Source organism: Prinia subflava, chromosome 1 (assembly GCF_021018805.1).
Source record: "Prinia subflava isolate CZ2003 ecotype Zambia chromosome 1, Cam_Psub_1.2, whole genome shotgun sequence".
NCBI classification, from domain to species: Eukaryota; Metazoa; Chordata; class Aves; order Passeriformes; family Cisticolidae; genus Prinia; species Prinia subflava.
This window is the reverse complement of record NC_086247.1, coordinates 71,810,473-71,832,837: the sequence shown is the minus strand read 5'-3', so window position 1 is coordinate 71,832,837 and position 22,365 is coordinate 71,810,473. Positions and strand designations below refer to the sequence as shown.

Genomic DNA, 22,365 nt, shown 5'->3' with positions numbered 1-22,365 from the left:
CACTCTGCTGAAGAACTCCTGCACAAAATTTTAGTTGATCTCTTCCAAGGTTACTTAAATAATCATTGCAGAGGTTATACCATAACGTCATTTCCAGGCACTTCACTAGAATGTTTCTTCTTTAAAAACATGATTTTATTTTAATTGATCATCCTAATTTTCCCATTTTTAAAAATTTATCTACTAGTTAAGTTATAATCATTAGAAAACAAAAAGAAGTTGCCGTAAGTGATGTGGTTCTGATTATAAGTAGAAACAAAATAACAATTCCTCAGAGGAAATAAATAATGATTTGTCTAAGATATTCACTCATACTTTTGTGTTTATCTTTAAAGGTCTAAGCATAACCTGGAATCAAGGAGACAACATAAATGTTTAGAAGTTAGGAAAAGCAGAGCGAAGAGAGCAGGGCTCTGAAGAGAAACATGAATGACTTGTACTTTTCCATCTATTTGTACTCCAAATGCCCCTTGTTAGAAAGACAACCAGACACTTCAATAATATGCTTTCAGCCATTTTATTTTGCAGTGGGTGGCCATACGTAAGGGCAACTAATTTCAAACCACCATATTTTCTGTCTTTAACTTAAGAAGATTAATTTAGTAATCTGAGAAAGTATTTACCACGCGATACTGTTCCATCAACCAAATTCAACGCAACTGGTGAGTTTGCTCATAAATTAAACCACAAACATTGCAGAGATGGGAATGAAAACAATTTCAAAAGAATTATGCAGGAAGATCTAATCAGCCTTAGAATGGTGTGTTGCAAATTTTGAGACGATGTAATGAAAAAGTGAATTATTTAAAGAGAATTTTGGAGTTGAAATTTTTCAGTAACCAGTAACATCCTGGACATTCATGTCTTTTGGAAGTTACTGTCATTGCACAAGAAGAAAAAATATAAGCAGTCAAAGGAAGTATCTAGGAAGTGTTTAAGTAGATTGTGGCAAGTCAGTAATGTATTTCATGATGCATAGATCAGTGTGTACCATATTTACTCTGTAGCTTCTTTATGTATATAAGAAAAGATACATGATACAATGTCAACATACAATCGTGCTTGTACATGTGCAGAAGTTTTTAGTTTATACAGCAACTACATCTTAAGATGACAAAATCAAGGCACTGGTACAGTTCATTATGAAACACTGCTAGAAAACCATACACTTCAAAGGCCAGACTGGTTTGTTGTCATTTAAAAGGTTTCATGTTCCTGTTGGAAAGGTCAATAAAGAAAGATAACCTTTGTGCAACTACTGACACAACTTCTGGCAGTAACTTTTAGTCAAAAACATATGTGTAAAAGGAAGTATTTTGCATTGCAAAGATATAGGAAAAACTAAACATTTAGCTCCAAACATCCTGCAAATATCGTTTTGTTTCTCGAAGCATGGCCAGGATTTTCATTGCTTCCAATTTGTCAGCTTCCATTTCCATGCTTAAAATGTCTACTATGGCATTGCTTACATCATCAGCCATGTGCTTCTTGTCTCTGAAAAATAAAAAACAGAGGGAGGAAGAAAAGTGTAATACTATATTTTTCCATTTATCAATAGCTTCAATATAGGAAAGAATCATTAAAAAGCCTCAAACAAAAATATAGCTTTTATATTGTACAGCATGATTCTCAGAGTTTTCCTGTAGCTGAGCATTGACACTAACTACGGTTTCTCTCAGTCAAACACTACATAATTTTCAGCATGCTGTAATTCATAAGTAAAAAGTCTTGCAACCCTAGTTGAGCTGCCAGAGAATAATTGGTTTCTTTCAGGAAGAACTGCTGAATAACTTTTGATTCCTAAATCATTACACAGTTCCAATATTAAAGAAAAAAAAAACAAAAACTACTACCAGCCCCCTCACTTATTAATAATGCTATTTTTAATACAAATAGCTGACATTTATATCTGTAGGAGAACACATTAACATTGGGCCCTAAATTCAAATAGTTTGCCCATTTATCAACAAACCTTCTAAAAATCTTGAACCTCCAGGTAAGTTAACATCCACAAACAGAACCTCCCACTGTAAAACTTATTACTATGACAGAGCTCTAGCATTCTGGAGCACCCAGACTTAGAACACAGCAGAACACTGCTATTGTCTCACAGATGAACAGCTTCTCATCACATCTATTCATAGATCTAATTTCTAAAGAGAAATCTATTGGCTTGAAACCTGCTATAATTTAATTGAATGCTGAGAAAAAAAAAAAAAAAAAAAAAAAAAAAGAATAAGCAACTAAAACAACCAGTGGAACTGTGTGCTTACAAGCTGTATTTCAAGATTCTACTGAAAAACGGTGGACACAGGGATGACAGTCTAGCTCTCCAAGAAGACTCTTCCAGCATGATACTGGTCCTTTCTTTCAGACAGCTCTAAGTCTTTCTAAAGCCTCAAACTTCTGCTATTCTCTTTCTGACCAGTCCATTTCCATTCTACTCACCCACATACATAGAAGTAACCTCTCTCTTTCAGCAGGACTCTGGCAACTTCCTTAGCACAAAGCCTAAGGATATCTTGCACATATTTAGGTGGGGTCACTTCTGCAGTTGAAGAGTCTCTTGAGAAACAAACCTTAAGATGAGTTAAGGTTCCGTTTTCAAGAAAACACTGGAGCTCATCTCTGAAAGGCAATAAGAACCTGTTAGCAATGGCTCAGAGATGAGCATTTGCTCATGAACACAAAGTGGATGTTAAATAGTGAACTTGCTTGAACAAATAGTCTCGGTCCTGATGCCGACAACCAAAAAACAGCCATGTTTCTCCAAACTCCCAGTCTGTGTGTTGTTCTCTGAGCTTTTGCCTAAAGAGACAAAAAAAAATCCAATCCTGTTTTAGAAAGTGCAGAATCTGAAACATTGATAACCTAATTTTAATTTGAAGTCGTATTAAAAAAACCTCTCTGGAATGGCAGAAACCTGAAACGATTTACGTAAATCAAAGTCAAACCCTCATTTGATTTTCTTGACTACTCACTTTCAGACCAGTTCAAGATCAATCAACTTCAAATTTTATTTTTTTTGCCACAGTTTCATATTGGAATAGTCAAGACTGACACTTGCAAACATCTCAAAAAGTAATCCCGACTGCTGAATATGGAGATCACTACATTTTATCCTTCATTGGAACCTATGTAAAACCACCTGAGAAAACTAAGTTTTAGAAGGCTTTGCATTTAGCTGCAGATACCTGCTAGATTTTATGAATAACAAATTATTGATTTACCACATCATCAGAAAAATTATTTCATTTTCTTGAAATAATGCTGGAAGTATTATTTTAAAGGAATTTTAGCTGCCATTTTCCAGTAACATCGTGAGAGAGAGATTTCATTTATACTTTAAAATAAAATGCAAATTCTTTTGAGAGGTAAAGGTATATTTGGGAATCAAAATTAAGGAGTACATAATGATTTGGTTAAAGCAAAGCATGGAGTTAGAAATATCATGTCAAAATTTCACTTTTCTCTCAAATAAAATGTTTTAAAAATTGTTATAGGACCCAAGAAACTTCATTATCTTTCTGGAACTAAAGAGTCACGTTGGAGTATGTGTTGGTTACCTTTAAAAATAAAACCATTCCCACCAAAATACTTCACTCCTCCTGTTCTTCTTTTCCTCAGAATGATCAAGTTTTTACATACTCTAGGTGATGTGCTGTCACTTTTTAGACAAACACCTCTTTGCCTCGCAAAATTATGCTGCTGGAGTTGGAGAGGGAAAAGAATAGATCCATCTTCCCCCACACACAAAATCCCAAACACCAAGACTACTGCTGAGTTGAAGGTTCTGGTGAGAAGCTCCTTATCTTAAAATATCAAAACGTAAACCACACAGAAATAAGAGAATATGGGAGAAAACCCGACACTCATCATGCCTTTTAATATAGAAGTAACTTCTCAAGGAATTGGATTCTGAGTAACAAACTTAAGCCAATCAACGCTTTATAAAAACTATCATCCTCTTACAGGACTTCCACCAGCAACACAAACAGAAAAAGGATTTAATTACTTATTACCATTTCTGAAATTCTCATGTATCTACTACTAATAGTAAATACAGTCAGATGAAAATGTAAGTTTTATTACTCTGAAAAACAAATAAATACACAATGCTTGTTTAAAACTAATAAAACTGTTTATAATCAGCATATCACGATTACAAAAAGGAAAAAAAAATTAAATGCATTTCTCAAACCCTCAAGCTCTATTTCTCCTCAACACAAAAAAGGCTGCTCTCCAGGTAACAACTTGGTACATACCTATGTTGTAGGAAACCAATAAATGGTGAAATTCCTGTTCCTGGACCAACCATAATGAATGGCACAGATGGGTCTGCAGGTAAGTGGAAAGCATTGTTTGGACGAGGAAAAATAGAGATCTAAAATTAAATTAGATAAAATACAATTGAAGGGTATTCTTAAGCACTGAAAAAACCATGACATTTTTAGAACCTTCAGGATATTTACACAGCATATGTACCCACACACCCTTCCAAATCCTGAGCTTCAGAGTTCATCTTTAATGCCACACAGAAATTTAGAATAAAATCTCACTGAAGTCTGTGGAGAAAAAAAACAACCAACAACAACAACAACAACAACAACACACCCAAAAAAACCCCCAAAAAACCCCACACCCCAACAAAACCACACCATATTTACAAACCTATTAATCCATCTGGAGGAAAACTGAGATAAACCACACAGGCATGAGTTTCTGAGTATGAAAACCGGCATTTGAAGGGAAGTGAAGCCAGCTTATTGCTATTAAAGGCAACTCAAACTTTTTTTACATTGTGGAATGTCAGGATTTGTTTACAGTGAATTGAAACCTAATGGTAAAGAGCCTGCTTTCTTAATTTTCATAAAAGTTTGACACGATTTCCTAAAATGCATATGGGTGAGGGGAGCCACATAACAGCTCAAAGATCTTGGAAAATGTTTTATATAATCCCACTGATAAACAGTAATTCTAATTTTCATATCTGTGTCAGTAAGGAAGACATTTTCACAGGAGCTCTATACCTATCCTCTGAGACATGGCCAACATAATCTATAGAAAACAAGAGATTACAATTTTTAATTCTAAAGGATTATTCAAAACTCAACAGCAGCCATAGTAGAGTTTCATCTATTAAAGTAATAAGCAAATATCCAACTTATTTTGCATATTAATTATGAAAGGATTTGAATTTACTTTCAAGTTTAAGGAAGGAGAAAGGCACTAGGCCAAGTTATTTAAACTTTGTTGTGTAAATCTGAATGGTTTAGCGGTACTCATTTTTTTATACTTTAATTCACTACAGATATAACAATGTTAAAGAGCATTATTTTCCTAGTTTCATGACGATAAAAAAATATAATAATTCTTGCTGGTGGGGAACAACACTTTATGTATATATATACTTCACATCACACTTGAGTTAGGAGGCTATTTACCCTATTAATGATTCCAAACTGGTCATTCTTTCAAAACAGACTGCAAATGGTAAACACATTTATACTGTAAAGTGTATTCAATTAATCTAATATATTTTTGCATAAGACTACATTAATCTACTTTGTATTGTTATACCATATATTTCTGCGATCTACGTGCATTGCTGCACATTTATCTATGCTGAATTCTAGCTTATGCAGAGGATGGAAATAGTTCTAAACTTTATCCAGACTCGTTTTGTAATAATCTTTTTTTTTTCTTTTTAGCCACCTCTCTTTCTTGTTGAATCTTAAATTAATTTCAAATCACTTATATTTTAAATAAAGAGCAGATGTGAACACTGGAGTAAATATATGATGCACACATTAATCTTTGCATTAGTTTTAAAAAATTAAGATAATTTGTATGGTGTTTTTTTCCCGTTTTGTCTGAGTGACACCTTGAGTTACTGGAACAGTTTTCTTTCAGCTGAATTCTATGCCTGTTTCCATTTTTCATAATCAAATATAGATTAGACTGCCAGTAGTTCTTTTTGAGAAAAGATATGTATATCACATACATCAATTACATAGTAGAATTCCAATTTTTTAATAATTAGCTTAGACCTAGTGACTTTGAGATCAATTAATTACACAGAATCTGTCACAAAAAAAAAGAAGGGAAAAAAATAAAGTACCTATTCCCAGCAATATCAACTGTGCCAAACAATCACTGATACACATTGGAAAAAAGCACAAATGACTGTACCCTGTGTCATATTCAATAACTTGGCCTTTCCAAACTCTGGAAGACCTAACAAGAAGTGTGAGTTTTATAGTTTCTCTGTTGTTACCTGCCACCGTTTCCTGGAAATGACCAAGTGCCATCTTGTGATGCAAATAGTCATAACCATTTAATTACACAGTGGTAGTTGAGTCCACAAAAACATCCTTCAAGATACACTTAGGACTGCAGAGGGGTGGAAAACAACTGTGGCCTTTCAGTAATGGAAATTCACAATTTAGGTATGCATAGATAAGTAAAATTTAACTTTAGTGTTTAGGAATGAAGTTCTGGACATGTTATACGGAAGCAGGGTAGAACTGCAAAATTAAGGAGTTTGATGCCGGAACACCTGCACTGCATCACAGCAGAGAATGAAGAAACCCACAGTTCTTTCAGACATGCATAAATTTAACAGTTAATGATCTTAGATCTAATATTCATACCTTTTCAGTTGAAGAGCTTTCTCCTTTTGTATCCAGACAGTTTTTACTGGGGTGTAGTAGAGGTGCAACTAACTCAGCAAGCCACCCTGTACATACTCCCTTCCGTGAGACTGGTCTAGAGGGACTGGCAGGGAACTCCACAACATTAAATACAAAGTGCAGCCTTCCTGGCTGATATAAGTTTGAACTGCAAAGACAAAAATATTAAAAAAACAACCAAAACCTGAGAGACAGCTGTACAATCTTGCAGCGGGTCCATCTGCAGCCCAAACCATTTCAGTTGAATCAAGATTCTCAATGTTCCTTTAGTTACAAATTGTCTTAAGGTTGGACTCAGGCCAGTGTCTACAGAAGGGAATCCAAATTCCTAACAGATTCATGTGTGTGTGAGCTTGTTCTTGAGAGCTTTACCAAAGCTTTACCATACATTCAATATTCTTTGAAATAGTCAAGCAATGGTTTTTGCAATAGGGTCATAACTACATTTTCTCCTTCACTCATCTCTTTCTTCCTCAGATTATAACATAGACAAACACATATGAGAAAAACCCCATGCCTAAATAACTAAGAAGATATAATTTGAATATTTCATTACCTTGACACTGAGTAGGATCTGGCTTGTAATTTAGGAAGATGTTCTGAAGAATAGAAAAAAAAATCATTTATTTGATTCACCCCAATGAAGATATCGTATAACGAGTGTTTACACTACAACAGATTACAAGGTATTTTAATTTAACTGTAATTTTATTCTAATAACATTCAGTGTTTGTGGTTCAGAAACAAGCAATTAAGACCTGAACTCTATTTTGAATGTGTTTCAGACTTTGTGGAACATAAATTAGAGATCCTATACAATGAGACCATAATAGTTAATTTATGGGGTTCTTGGTCAAAGAAATGTAACTGTAAGGTATACAGAAGAGATACCAGTATCCAGCAGATGAAGTGAAGCTTGAAATTTAATTTTCCCCAGCTTTCCTCTACGAGCTAAAAAGCTCTCACAATAGAGATTGCTTGATTGAAAGTTTCCTATACATAATGTCCTAGAAGCAGATGTGCCAGCTCAATTTCAAACCACTGATTAGTTATGCGAAGTTTTGAAAAAACAAGACACAGGAGTTCATGGGGCATTTTTCGAACAAGCAGCCCCCTATATATATATCACACACATACATTTATATCTGTATATGTATGTACATAAGCAGAACTACCCTTTTTGCCAATACATGCACACCTTGACATATTTTAAAGGTGCTCTGCTACATAAGATAGTTGCTAGGCAGAGTTAAGAAAAGGTAGTGCAGTGAAATCACTTCGGACACTAAATCCATTCAGCAGTTTGGGGTAAGGGGGACAAGATGACTGCAAGAACGCAGAAAGCAATTTCTTTGACTCATATTATGAAACATATTAGGAAACTCTGGATTTTAAATTGAAAAATAACTGCCAGCAATTTCAGATGTATTTGACATGGTTAGAGTTTTAGTCCCATCCTTTCAGTATTTTATATCAGGAACCCAGTGAGTGTGTTAGACATAACATAAATACAAATATATTGGGAAAACCATTCTGTTTTAACAGGTAAAAGTACAAGAAAAGACCATGTAGGCAGAGAAATTAGGAGTTGCAAAAATATGTCTTTTTTAATTGTAAGCAATTGATGAACCAATTCATAAAGACCTTCATCCTGCAACCTTAAAAGTAACCTTATGTTTACTTTGTATGTATGGGTGTAATCCAGAGTCAAAGAATTGGTATGAACCTACATGTATGCAGAAAGAAAGCCAAAGACTACAAACTGTAGAACAGAGCTTTGTTCCCCAAAAGAGTTTCAGCTTGATCACTATAGAAACTATAATATTCCTAAAGCAGTTAACTGAACAGTTACTCCCCTTTCCTGGGAAATTGAACATTTAGTCTGACACATTTTCAGAAGGAAAATCTAATTAAATCTAAATCAGTCTTTTACCAATTAACAGGCTAAGTGAAGGCTTGCAGCTTGGAAAAGCATGAAGTAAATCCAGGAGGCAAACATTAGAATCTCTAATAAAGCGAGTGTAATCAGAGGCTCCTTGTCTGCTGCAAAGCTCTTGAAGCCTCCGTTTTTCTCCCACATCACTGGTACATTCCACAAGAGCTCGCAAAAATGCCTGTAGGGAAGAAAGATGGGTAAAAAAACTTATCCATTTGGGAAAATGGTCACTAAACTGGGAAAAACTTGGGGTGCCTGGGGATAGGAATTAGGTTAATGGATAATACACTTTACTTCTCAATTTTTTTGACTGCTTTTCTAATGTCTGCAACAAGCTAACACATCAGAAAATCCTACCTAGCTTGAGCAAGAAAGAGACAAAAAAAAAAAAACAAAAAAAAAAAAAAAAAAAAAAAAAACCAGGCACAAGCCATTTGCCCAAAAATTCCAGATGTTTGAAAGGTGTTCTTATTGCCCCTATTTACACTTCAGTTAGGCAGGTCCATAACAATTTAAGACAAAAACACCATTTGCTAAGTTACAGAAGCCAGGAAATGAATAAAAAAAATCTTAGAAGAGGTATGACTATAAATAAAGTATGGTATTAAATGAGTCATGTTAATGTTGTTGTGGTGTTTTATTCTATACTTTATGCCTACATACTGGTAGTGTAAACTTTTCTTAAAGGAAAGTTAAATTGAGCATTTTAAGATAAAGCAAAGATCAGAAGTAAATAGTTACAAAGTTTTTTTAAAAAACAAAGGTGGAAATAGACAAAGTGCATAAAAGAAAAGTAATAGAAAACACCAAGTACAATCAGGCAACACATTCTACACAAAGGAATACTTGGAAAATAATGTGTGTTCACCCACAGAGCTTCCAGACAATAGTTTTGAGTATGGAGTTACATAAAGCACATTTTAGGCTGAAGACTTAATACAGCAGACAGGTTATAAAAACTGGCTTCAGTGATATTCCCCAGCCAGTACTCTCTGCCTACTCTTATTGCTGAGACAAAATTTCAAAATCATTAAATGTAGTTTTGAAAAGGTTGAAACAACAGGAAGATTCTCTTCTGCTGTAAAATCCACTAAATTGAGTAAAAAGGTCCTCCCAAAAATTGATTTCCCTCAGAGACCCAACCACACAATCATTTAGTTTCATCTTTCATATAAAGTTATCTTTAAAATATATACCAGAAATATAGATGCACTTTCAGTTAGACGCTTTGAATTTTTTACATGCACAAAATGAAAGGAAAAAAATATAAATATGTTGTGAGAACAAATACTATAAAAGCAAAAATCTTTGAATTCTCCTAGGTTACTAAAATGTTAAAGAAAAGCTTTAAAATTTCACAGACTTCACACAGTATTGTGAGTTGCAAGGGCCCCCCAAGGATCACTGACTCCAGCTCTTAAGTGAATGGCCCACACAGTGTTGCTAGCACCACGCTCTGACCAGCCGAGCTGATGTGAAGGACACTGTGGAACATTTGCACACAGCAACACGTGTCTCTGGAGCACACAGAACTTGACAGATATGGCTCCTTCTGATTAAAAAGACATTTTACTTTAAAATGACTACAGGGCTAGGTTCAGTCAGCCTTCCCAGTTATCTGGCACCAAGTTATCTAATACTTTTCTATTTACTTCCAGACTAGCCATAAATCACAATACCGCAGAGCAGGAATGTCTGCCAGATAAAACTACCAGAAGTGATGTTTTTCAGAGTAAAGTGCAAACAGTAGCATACAAACTGACAATCCTTATTCACCAAGAGATACCATAACTATATACAAAGCAAGGACAGATCTATAAGAAACCACACAGCATAGAATTACTAATTTCTCTTTAGAAGAAAAAACACATATACACCTTTTTGGGAATTGCTCTTATTTCCAGACACCACGTTAGAATGAATTTGAGAGTGCTTCTTTCAGGGATGTGTTGTGGACGAGATGCTCCTAGTTCAGTGGGAGAAAAAAAAACCAAAAACTAAGTAAAATGTTCATCTATTAATATACAGAAGTGGCATCACACATCTCACTCACACTTAATGGACAACTTGTGCAGCCTCAAAGATTCAGAGAATCTCACAGTGACAACTGATTTAGCTCTAACCATAACAACAAAGAGCCCGACACCATCCTGTGGAAATAAAGACACAACTCAGCAGCACCATTAAGACACCAACTGCAATGCAAGAATGGAGTAATTCACACAGGTCCAGCTGGAGTACACAGGCACACTCTGAACCTGCAGCTACTCTTTCTGAAGCATGGCATCGCCAGACTCAGCAGAACACATCCACAGACCTACAGGTCCATTTGAAGGCACCTTGCAACAGCACTAAGGCTTGTCCTTGAGGAGTGCAGCCCTCTTAGGATGTAAAACAGATTGACGTGCAGTGTTGTGCAAGGAGATTTTATTTTCAAGTGAGGGATTGTAAGGTTATGTGATTAAAGCCTTATCTCCATAAACATGAAGGAGCACAGAGTAAGAACGAGACGGATGAATGCCAATGCCAGGCTGCAGTTCTCAGTCAAGAGCTCATCTACTCTCATCTACAGTAAATCCAGCAGCAGCATTCTTATGCATCCTCTATTTTGACACGTTGCTGTGATTTCCAACATGCCTGCATGGAAAGACAACTGTGTTCCCATACCAAAGGTAAAAATGTTCAAACTGATGCACACCAACTCCTACACACATAGAAAGGAGCACCGGTCCATGACACTGCCTCACAACATACCTTTCTTTTTAGTGCCCTGCTTAACTTTTACACAAACAAAGTCATCTCCTTTTTCAGAAAGTCCCAAAATGTGAAGAACCTCTTCCACTTCACTGACATTGTTGGGGCATATTACACAGAAAGCATCTCCAGGTTGGTACTCAAAGGCTGTATCCTGTTTTAAGACATGAAACACTTCTATTAAATCTTACTACAAACCAAGACATTCCCATTCCTGACAACAACCTTCCTAACACTGTGCTCACATTAAGTCAAATATTCTTTTACTCTGTACTAACACTTTGCTGTTTTGAGCACATCAGAAATGAAGCAGTCGTGTTTTCTTTCCAGGCTTAACCTTACTAATTAGAAAAAGTCTTTCCTTATCTGGTTTAAATATTTGGACACTCTTTAATGAGCACTGCTGAGCAGCCCAAACAGAAGGAAAATAAATACGTATTAAGAGGTTGTGTTATATAATCAGCCCAGATCATTAATTACTGATGTTCTACATTTTCTGGTTTGAAAAGAGCAGAGAAATGAAGTCCTCATAATTAATGCAACTTTTTATAGAGATACATCATCACTAAAGGAAAATTTGCTGGTTAAACTATTAGATGAATTGTGACAGAAATGGCCAGAATTGCTTTTATATTCTGAAGGAAGAAAAAGAAAAATAACCAGACAACAGCATAGTGAAAATTCAGATCTTAAGACCTAGATTCTACTTAGCTGCCTGACATTCTCGTGTGCAACTGCTGAAACTCGTGTGCAACTCAAGTTTCTTCCTGTTAAAGCAACATGCAGAATTATACTTGCACCATTATGTTTCCCTTATGCAGCAGGTGAGTGACCTGCATACACAGACTGACAAGAATGTCAGGTGAAAAAGGCAAAAAAAAGCTGACATTTTCAGTGGGTGCTGATGACAGAATGCATATATACACACAAATAGAAGCAAAAAGTCACGTCACTCAAAGAATCAGTTGCTCAAAATTTAACAGAATCTATTTATAACTGAGATTTAAAGATGTCTCATGTATATTGAGGCAGATTCGGCTAAGAAAGTCGAACAGAAAGTACTGCCAAAAATCACAATATCCCAAAAGTAATATTCTATCAGTTTGAGAAATCACTCAGAAGCAACATCCTTTCCTTTTCAAGATTTCTTATAAAGTTATATTGAGCACTCTCTGCCTGCCTTTCATTTTCAAACCAGTATACAAAATATGATCTTCACTGAATAAACTAAACCAGTTTTTTAACTGAGGGTAACTGAGATTGAGTTTGAGTAGCACGTTAACAAGGCATAGCAAATGAATGTCAAAGGCAGAAACAGTGCTCAAGAGCAAACAATTCCTTTCGCTTGATACTATTAGTGAAATTACTACTTGTGTACATTACCCACCATAATGAACAGTCACATTTATTATACAGTTTCTGAATATTCTTTAAGTTGTACACTTACAAACTGAAAGATTACTTCAGTATTCCCTGACTGCCTTTCTCCACTGCAAATTCCCTTCATAAAGGTATTTCACCCAATATGATATCCATGGAACAACAAAGGCAATAACTCAACACTTTGTTCCTGTTTTGACTTTCATGGAGTCCTACTTTTCTGCAAATAAATCAAACTTAACATTTACAAAATGGAGCAGTGAAAGCTGACATCCCATAGTATAAAGAATTATTTTTTCTTTTTAAACAGTCAAATAAATAATTTCCCCCTGCAGTTATTATACATAACACACGTTTTTCACCCTTTAGTTTAACCTACTAAAGAAAAAGCCATCACCAACTTACTGCAACATCAAGCTCTAAGAGCAATGCAGTCTTCATCGCATCTTCCCTAGTGAGCTGCACTGCTTTTGTCACTGGCACTTCAAAGGTTGTTCCCTCTGAGATAAGTGAAGACAGATGCGGATTCTGCAAAAGACGACACAAAAACTTACACTAAAAATGCAAATCAGCTTTATGACATCTCACTAAGACATACAGGAATTGGTGTTGGTACAGGTTGTTTTTGAAACAATCTCAGAGAAAAACTCAAAACAGTAAGGGAAAACATGAATCTTCTATATACACAGAGTGTTTTGCTCTTTTTAAAAATTCACATCTATGCAATGGCTGGCATATATTCAATTACAAAAAGTCAGTAGGCTTGAACAGTCTAATGGGCCTACATTAATATCAAATGCAGTGAGCTGTTTCATTTTTCAAGAACTGCCTTGAAAATAGCCAATTAGAGAATGGCATTTATGTCAAACCCCAGAAAACTCCTGCCTAATTAAAGGATTATTAGGTGTATAGAATGGACGTAAGAACAGAAGTTACATCATTGCAGGTTTACAGCTTAAGGGTTTGGGGTCTATTTGGGGTCTACTATTACAGGCAACTTATAAAAGGAATTTTAAATTAGAGCTAATGAGCAAAACCCACTCTACAAGACAGCATCATGTTATAACAACACAACATTTCTACACAGGTAAAAATAACAAGTACCAAGAATAATTCCAGATCACACATGTCAAAGGCTGTCGATCAGACCACAGCCCTCACTTCTCCATTACCATAGTCAGTAAGTTTCATTTGAGATCAATGCAGACAAAAATAAGAAGAGGCAGGAGGGATACCAAATGCCTATAACAGTACTCTGTCAAATGTAAAGGAATCATCCTACCAATAGGAGAATTTTTGTTAATCTGAAGATTTCCTATTGAAAAAAGGAGACAAGAGAATCACTTGAGACCAACAGTTGGAAGTTTCTTTGTTGTCTTAAGATTTTGACACAGTGACTAATGGCTTGGGCCATATCAAGTCACTGTGCATCAGCTGGACTGTTGTAATTGTCTACATTTGTATTCCCTCCAAGTAAAATTCAAGGCATAATGAAATCAAGATTTAAGCTAAATTGTATTATCTTACACTTCCCACAAATGCTTTAGACCTTTGCTATTCTGCTATTAGTATGCAGCAGCTTGTTAATTCAACCCTAGACTCAACAGCCCATGACAAGATCATTTAAGTAACTGGAGAGATCATGTACCAGGCCTTCTTTAAATGGCAAGGAGTCTCTGGATATATTCAAACCTCAACTCGATGCATTTCAAAACACACCAACTTCAGCTGTGCTTGGCAATAAATACCCATAGGTGCTGTTGCAATGTGAGCTACCAAACAAGGACATGAATTATGTGATACCTGCAAATCCAAACATGACCCTACATAGAACCTACTTGTTGATAAGGTCTAGCCAACTATGTCAAAAATAGTTCAAAAGGAAAAAAAACATGAACATTCATTTCATACTTCCCAGGGCTCAGGACAACCACTCTGTTTTATACCTGAAATCTGGACTATAATCTTTAATCTGTCACTGAGTTCCAGATTAGCAGATTCATATTTTTCCATTTGCTGTTCAAAAGCAAAATTAACTTTCTTTTCTACATACAGAAATTAAAGTCATCAGCATTAGAACCTGGTTTCAGGGATCAGTCTGAATATATGCTGACTTTAAGAAAATGGGCTCTTTTTAAGATTGTAGCAGCACATTCAACACAACTAGTTTTTAACAGGAGAGTACCTGTAAATCATAAACCTCCAAGAATTTAATTAGGATTATTATATTTAACAGCTCCAGCAAAACCAACAACACAAGGTTTAAAAGAAAAGCAAAATTATCCCGTGTTTAAATCCATACACCCTTCTGTAACTATATTAGCGACAGTAAGTGATTCTCAGTATTTCCATTAATAATCTCAACAGAGAGAGTGTCAGTCCAGAGGATACCAAAGAGCTTTCACGATCATGAGCAACCAGAGGACTGGGCCCAGAAACCCCACCTCAGCTCAGTACTGGCTCCTCAGTCCTGTCTGCAGCTACATTACAGCAGTACTGGTCGGTAGCTCAACCCCAGTCGTGCTGTTGATTGGACACAGATCTTTTTGATCCAGGCCTGGATCTTGAGAAGTTTCTTGGCTTGGGCCAAGATTCCCACAAACTTGCCTGATGATCTGCACTCTTGGCTGATCCTGGCTGCCACCTCCTGGTTTGCTTTGCTTGGGTAGTGGGTAGCAATGCTGGCTGTGTTACCACACTCAGCTCCTGGCTCCCTGTCATTTAAAGAGCAGCCAGACTTCACTGCTCCCTTGCATGGATAACTGAAACATCTGCCCTCTGCAGGCAACCAGAAAAGTTTGAGTCACTCTTGCCAACTGGAGATGATTTCGAGCTCACACTAACTCTTCTCTTAGTACAGCAGGTCTTTGTTCAGCGTGGCTTCGACATGAAAAGCATACTGGCTTTTGATCTACAGCTCATCTTCCATTTCACACGGTAAAATAATGATCATGTTTGCACATGATCAATGACAAGTTTCTCCACTACTAAGTAAGCAGCAAGATTTTGACCAATTTTACTGCCTCTTAGCGCATTCTGAAAGTACTAAAAATTTGAACAGAAACTTTACTGTACTTCTCACTACAGCAAGATGTTTTCACTGTTATAAGCCACAGAGGATTTGAATTCTTTCCTTCCTGAGTGCAATACCAACTTACTATTTAGCTGAATTACATCTTGACATAAGTATCCATAACCCATATGGTGACACCTACATTCAATATAAATGTACTTTTTAATTAAAAATTCAAAAGCTTTCTGTGTTTGGGGACATATCTCCATTATGTAAGCCTTCACTTGCTCTTTTGAGCCTTATGTAGGAGTATACACTTACACTTCTACAAGAGCTAGAGGCTTCCATCACTCAAAGGGAAGTCCTTACCTCACCCTGGGTGTCCTGAAACTCCACCTCTATATATTCAGGTGGCAGGGCAGGAATATTAAGAGCAGACTGAGAGACAGGAGGGACAGAATGAACAAGTGAAGGTTCAGTGTCTCTAGCTGGAGCCACAAGATTGACGTCACCCGGTTTCTGTGACAGAACATCAGAAGCCCTTGCTCCCTCATCTTCTAGCTTCAAGTTCTGTACTTCAGAGCTTAGCTTTAGTTCATGCATAGCGTGTGGAGCTGTAGAGATAGAGCTGGAAACAGCATCGACAGCACTGTTCATGCCTTCTTTCTCTTTCTGCAATTGTAATGCTTCCTTGAGGGCAAGCCAAAGTCCATCAATCCAAGGATCAACCACTAATTCCAAACTGGGAATGAAGGGGGAAAAAAAGAAGAAATGCATGGATGAACTATTGTGACTTCCTGGACTGTTAATCTACAAATAACGAAAGAGCATAAAAGCAAAAAACACTGTTCACTTTCCATTTTTAATATATATCTGCAGCTGTTACCAAGATTACTTCTTAGTCAAAAAAAAAAAATTTAGTTGTTATCACTATGTAAATTTACGAAGTCTAAAATGTATAACAGCCTTGCTATTCTTTCAGTTTTTCCTTTTTAAGTGCTGAACTTTTATGACAGAAATTTGAAGGAACGGCAGCAGAGTTTGCAACTTTTCATTGTGCAACAGCAACATCAATAGCTTACACTAATGGCCCATTTTTATTATTTCAGAACACAAGAGATAAGTTTTATGGTTATGACAATGTTTGTATTCAACTGCCTTGCATCATCATGCACAGAACCAATATAATCAGCAGTTCAAAATAACTAAGCCAAGACTGCAGCCTACCGGCCAGAAAGAACAGCAGAACAGGGAGTTGTTTTCTTACATAATTCCTCTACAGCAAAGAGAGAAATCTTCTTACATAATTACTCTAAAATGATCCTATGCCCATCCCCAAAAGATAAAAAATAAAAAAATAAAATAAAATAAAAAAAAAAAAGAAATTACATTTTTGAATCCCTCTACTCACTCTGACTTATTTAATTTCTAAAACAGCTAAATACTATTTTTTCAGGCATTACAGATGTTTCCTCACAGTTCAAAAATGGAGTTTTACTTAATGGCAAGTGAGACTGAAAAGGCATACTGTGCTCAGGCAGAATTAATTTCTATGAGGTGCTGAGTATCCAGTTTCAATGGACTTCAAACGGTTCAGAACATTTAGCCAAATGCCAATGCAACATGAAGAAATAAAATCCAAACCCATTCTGCTCTTACCCTACACAGTCATCTGCCAATCCTGTGTCATAGAAGTGTTGGGCACCAAGTTCTTGAAGTCGTCGGTCTACTGTCCTTCCACCATTACAGAAGAACATGTACTCCGAATCTCCCAGACCTAGCAAATTCAAGGAAAGAGGAACAGTGTCAATCAGGCAGCCCCCCAGGCTACACAAAGTCAGGACAGACTTTTCTTGCAGGCAAACAGAAGAATCAGATATGTTGGAGAAAGTCCACAACAGGGCACCAAGATGATCAGAGGGATGGAGCACCTCTCCTAGGAGGAAGGGCTGAGATAATTGGGTTTGTTCAGCCTTAAAAAAGAAGGCTTTGGGGTGACCTAATTGTGGCCTTTCAGTACCTGAAGGGAGCCTGCAAGAAAGACATGGAGGACTTTTATAAGGACATGTGGTGACAGGACAAGGAGGAATGGCTTCAAACTGAGAGTAGGTTTTGATTGGATGTTAGCAAGAAATTCTTCTCTGTGAGTGTGGTGAGGCACTGGCAAAGGCTGCCCAAAGACACTGTGGATGTCCCATCCCTGGAAGTGTTCAAGGTCATGTTGGATGGGACTTTGAGCAACCCGGTCTAGTGGAAAGTGTCCCTGCACATAAAAAGGCCCTGTACAGCAAAGGCATTCTATGATTCTATGATAAATATAATTATATATCTATACATACTTCAACACTTGCATATGTAAGTGTATTATTCAGATGCTACACTGAAATATACATACATACATGTATATGAATTTCAAACAAAATTGTGTTTGTCCCAAAATTGGACTGAAAAAGTGGCTCCTCCTTCCCAAATGTAAGACAGAGAAATACTCTGAAAACATTTTGCTTTCAGTATTTCACATTTCAGAAGAATATTGCTTTAGTTTGACGCTTTTAAAAAATACAAAATTCCTCTAACAGGAAAAATATAAGAAACTAAAATCATTTAAAAAGTAAAACTGATAAACTATGGGTGAATTACCAAAAGAAATTATCTTTCAGGATTAAGTTGTTAATAATGTCAGAGAGAGACATGAGAGAGTATTAAAAGAAATGAAAAAATATTAGAAACTTGGGGGAAAGAAAAGAAGGATCAAACATAGCAGTGATTTTAAACAAGAAGAAAGCTGAAAAATCTGCATGAGGGAATGTAGTCCAGCAACTTCCTCTGCAGGAAAGATTTCTTTGTAGATCTTGTTTCACCTGCACTGGGTTTTCTGCTCCTTAACTGTTGTGAAGCTGTTTTAGATGAAGATGCACTTTGTTACCAGCTGAACAGTCAACGTGCTCAGGAGGTATGTCAATGGAAGATCCAAGATTTTAAGAGGTCAACCAAATCACTGACCTACCCCACAAAAATGATCAATCATCCTTTAGAGATCCTTGCCCAACAATCCTAAAGACTACCAGTTTTAGGTCCATCTTCACAAATTCTCTAAGTAATCCACACCACTGGTTCACTATTGCTATCAGAATTTTTCACAGCCTGACCCTTTCTTGTATGCACTTTCAAACCACTAGATCTTTATTACTTCAACTTGTGTTGGTTTTGGCTGGAATGTGTTAGTTTTCCTCATCATAGCTAGTATGGGGCTGTATTTTGGATTTGTGCTGGAAACAGTATTGATAACTTAGGGATGTTTTAGTTATTGCTGAGCAGAACTTACACAGAACCAAGGCCTCACCTCTCCTCTCCTGCAAGGAGGGTGGGGGTGCACAAAGTGGACACAGCTGGGACAGATGAATCCAACAGAATGACCAAAGAGCCATCCCATGCCACAAGGCATCATGCTCAGCACATAAAGCTGGGAAAGAATACAGAAGGGGAGGACATATGCAGTGATGGCATTTATTTTCCCAAATCACTGCTATGTGTGATGGAACTCTGCTTTGCTGGAGTTATTTTGGCTGGATATATTTTGGCTGAAACACCTGCCTGCCCATGGGGAAGGATGAGTGAATTCCTTGAATAGCTTTAATTGTGTTCATGGCTTTTGCCTTTCCTATTAAACTGTCATTATCTCAACCCACAAGTGTAATCACTTTTATCCTTCCTATTCTTTCCTCTGTCCCACCAGGGAGGGATTGGGGGAGTGAGAGAGCAGCTGGGGTTTGGTTTTCTGGCTGTGGTTAAACCATGATGCCACCTAATAATGGAGCATTCCTCTCTCCTTATAACAGCCTTTTTTTTTTTTTTTCCCTTTTTTACTGTACTCAAGTACTGTACTTGGAGCAAATATTTCACTGGACCAGTTTAGATGGATACCATGAATGTATTTTAAGACTGCTAACTTGCTGAACTTCAATCACATTGTAATTTAGACACCATAGTAATTTCTGCCATAATAAAACTCAGGGTTAATACAATACTTATCTTTACACATATCCATATGCAGCTATGAAAAACATGACCATTTCACAAACTATAATGTGTAACTAGGCAACAGCATAACAGCTTTTCAAAATTCTACATGATTAGGATGCATATAGTTTGGACTTCAACATTATATACCTAGTAGAAATTTCCTTCTAACAGGTCCCTTCTTTATTAGAAACTTAGAAGTTTCCTCACTCCCATCTATCAACTCAAACTTGTAAGGTAAAAATAACCTAGGTTCAAATAGACATTTCTGGAGTTTTTTTACAAAAAAACTTTATAAAGTTTTATGAATGAAATTTGAAGACTCAACAAACTAACCTTACCATCAGCTCAAGATATATCATGCATTCTGCCAAATCTGTATATTGCTTATCCACCTTAAAGCTGAAGATACATTCATTCTCTTGATGCATACAACATTCAAAACTAAAGTATTATTGCAAATTTAAAGGGATAGGAAGATTAAAGGCTTTTACTTTTAAGAACATTTTATACTGCCTTTCCCTCTGTAGAGAAAAATGCTCAATGACTCACACAGTCAAGTAAACTAATCTAGTTTACCAATCTCTGTAGAGACTTGACATGAAATTTAAACTTCAAAGAGTTATAGATAGTTTATATCATATGTTTTTATGCAAAGAAAATTAAGCTATAAAAAATTACATTAGTAGCTTACATTCAGATAATTTTTGTGATGCTTTTCCTTTATTGCTTATAGAGGACATTATATAAAACTGCTGTTTATAAAAATAAATGTTTTATAAGCACTTAAAAAAGCCCAAACCACCTACTCAGAATTAAAAAAAAATTACAAAAATTATTCACTGACACACAAGTTCTGCAATAATATAGAAAATACTAAGTCACCTAGTAATCCATACTGGAGATGTGCAAAATGGTCTGGAGGCAAGGTCTTGTCTTGAATTTTCTTTACAAACTTGCGGGCAGTGTCTGGTGGTTCTCCTGTCCCAGTAGTGGAAATAACAATAACTACAGGATCCTTTTCTGTTTCCAGGTTATACTACAAGCAATAGAACAAGTTAAGTTACAAGGTGCCATTTGATACATAATTGTGGCCTCAGATAATCCATCTCCCACCTTTCTTCTTCCCAAGGGTACAAGGGTATCTCATTTTACCTATATTAAGCCACAGAAAGTCCTTTAAGTAATTACAAGTAATTTTGAGATGCAACTTACTATAATACTTTCGTTTTCAAGACCAGATTTCATAAAGCCCTGAAGAACCTGCTCTGACCTCAATTGGCCTTGCTGCAAGATGACCTCATGAAGCCTCTTCCAACCTGAAATAACCTATGATCCCACACACACAGATGTCCAAGGGCAGCATTTTGAGCAGACTAGTGCATACACGAAGAATACTCCACAACTGCACTCAGACAGCTGAAATACACAGTTCTTACAGTATTTTGTCAAGTGGAAAAAGTATTTTTCTATATGATCACAATCACACAGCCAAGTGGCCTGTGGCCATACAAACTGTAGGGATCATTTCTAAGTTCCACTAAGTATCATTTGGTCCTGTCTGATAACTTCCCTGTTACAGAATCACAGTATCACAAAATTAACTGTATTGGAAAAGACCTTTGAGATCATCATACCCAAAAAACCCCCCAGTGCTTTTGGGGAAACTAAGGTAGCTCTGAAGAGTGATATTCAGACTTCGTGCTCTACAGTCTGATTAATTTTGGCCCATTCACCCTTCTCCCAACTCACTTGTCTCTCCTTTGATAATACTGGTCTACATTTCCCAGAGTTTCATGGGGGTTATCCCATTATACCAGGTTGACAGCAACTGCCTGTGGAAAGGACTGTGTGTCAGTCCTATAAATTCAGATCTCATGCAACCATTTATTACTTCTCAAGTAAAAAGCAGTCAGAACCTTTGCCTCTCTACCCTTTAGCAGGCTGCAGCACTGTGCCAACGTGCCATGGCTCAGGTGCACAACTCATTCTGGCAGCACCCCTATGGCCTATGGGGTAGCGAGCTCTGTGAAACACAGCTCCAGTGCAGTGTTTGGCAGTGTCCTCTGGAGACCACCTCGCCCCACCCATGCCCCAAGTGTGACTAGCAGTCAGTGCCACACTCAGTCAGCTGTAACTGGCTGAATTTTGAAAACTTCTAAGGGTAGAGATTGCCCTTTTCTGGGCAGCTTCTTCCATGCAGAACTTCTCCATTAGTGTCAAATGGGAGTTTATCAGGCAGCACCCAATGGATCTGGCCTCCTGTTGTCCAGTTTGGCTCAAAAAGGCTGCTATTAGATCACGCCTTAGCCTCTTTTTTTGCCATAATAAGCAACCTACTGCTCCCTGTGAGTTGCAGTTTAAATTATCTCCCAGCATTCCAAGTTAAATAAAAATAATAGATTTTGAGAAAATAAAGATTGCAAGAGGAGCTGCGTTTCACTCAGAGTAGTTTCAAGACTGCAATTCAAAACTCCAGATTTTGAGGAGTTATGTTCTAAACACCTCCCTCAATAAATCACTCAAACTTTATCTCCTTGTCAAGCCATGTAAAAAATTACCTGACATCT

General features: G+C 36.7%; 1 protein-coding gene across 7 annotated transcripts in view; it reads right to left on the bottom strand.

Moving 5' to 3' along the window:
- Positions 1-501: 501 nt before the first annotated feature.
- The window catches only part of MTRR (5-methyltetrahydrofolate-homocysteine methyltransferase reductase), a 28,368-nt gene continuing 6,504 nt past the window's right edge, over positions 502-22,365 (bottom strand). For 5 of the 7 annotated variants that reach the window (XM_063399706.1, XM_063399715.1, XM_063399688.1 and 2 more), the window contains 13 exons: positions 20,681-20,834; positions 17,435-17,552; positions 16,145-16,517; positions 13,168-13,290; positions 11,383-11,536; positions 10,506-10,594; positions 8,626-8,806; positions 7,249-7,291; positions 6,654-6,840; positions 4,266-4,384; positions 2,716-2,808; positions 2,449-2,628; positions 502-1,494 (listed from right to left, as the gene is read on the bottom strand). In XM_063399706.1, the coding sequence (XP_063255776.1) occupies positions 1,350-1,494; positions 2,449-2,628; positions 2,716-2,808; positions 4,266-4,384; positions 6,654-6,840; positions 7,249-7,291; positions 8,626-8,806; positions 10,506-10,594; positions 11,383-11,536; positions 13,168-13,290; positions 16,145-16,517; positions 17,435-17,552; positions 20,681-20,834 (1,959 nt within the window). In that variant the 3' untranslated portion in view covers positions 502-1,349. The remainder of the gene's footprint in view (positions 1,495-2,448; positions 2,629-2,715; positions 2,809-4,265; positions 4,385-6,653; positions 6,841-7,248; positions 7,292-8,625; positions 8,807-10,505; positions 10,595-11,382; positions 11,537-13,167; positions 13,291-16,144; positions 16,518-17,434; positions 17,553-20,680; positions 20,835-22,365) is intronic. The other 2 variants (XM_063399725.1, XM_063399733.1) reach the window with 2 other exon arrangements.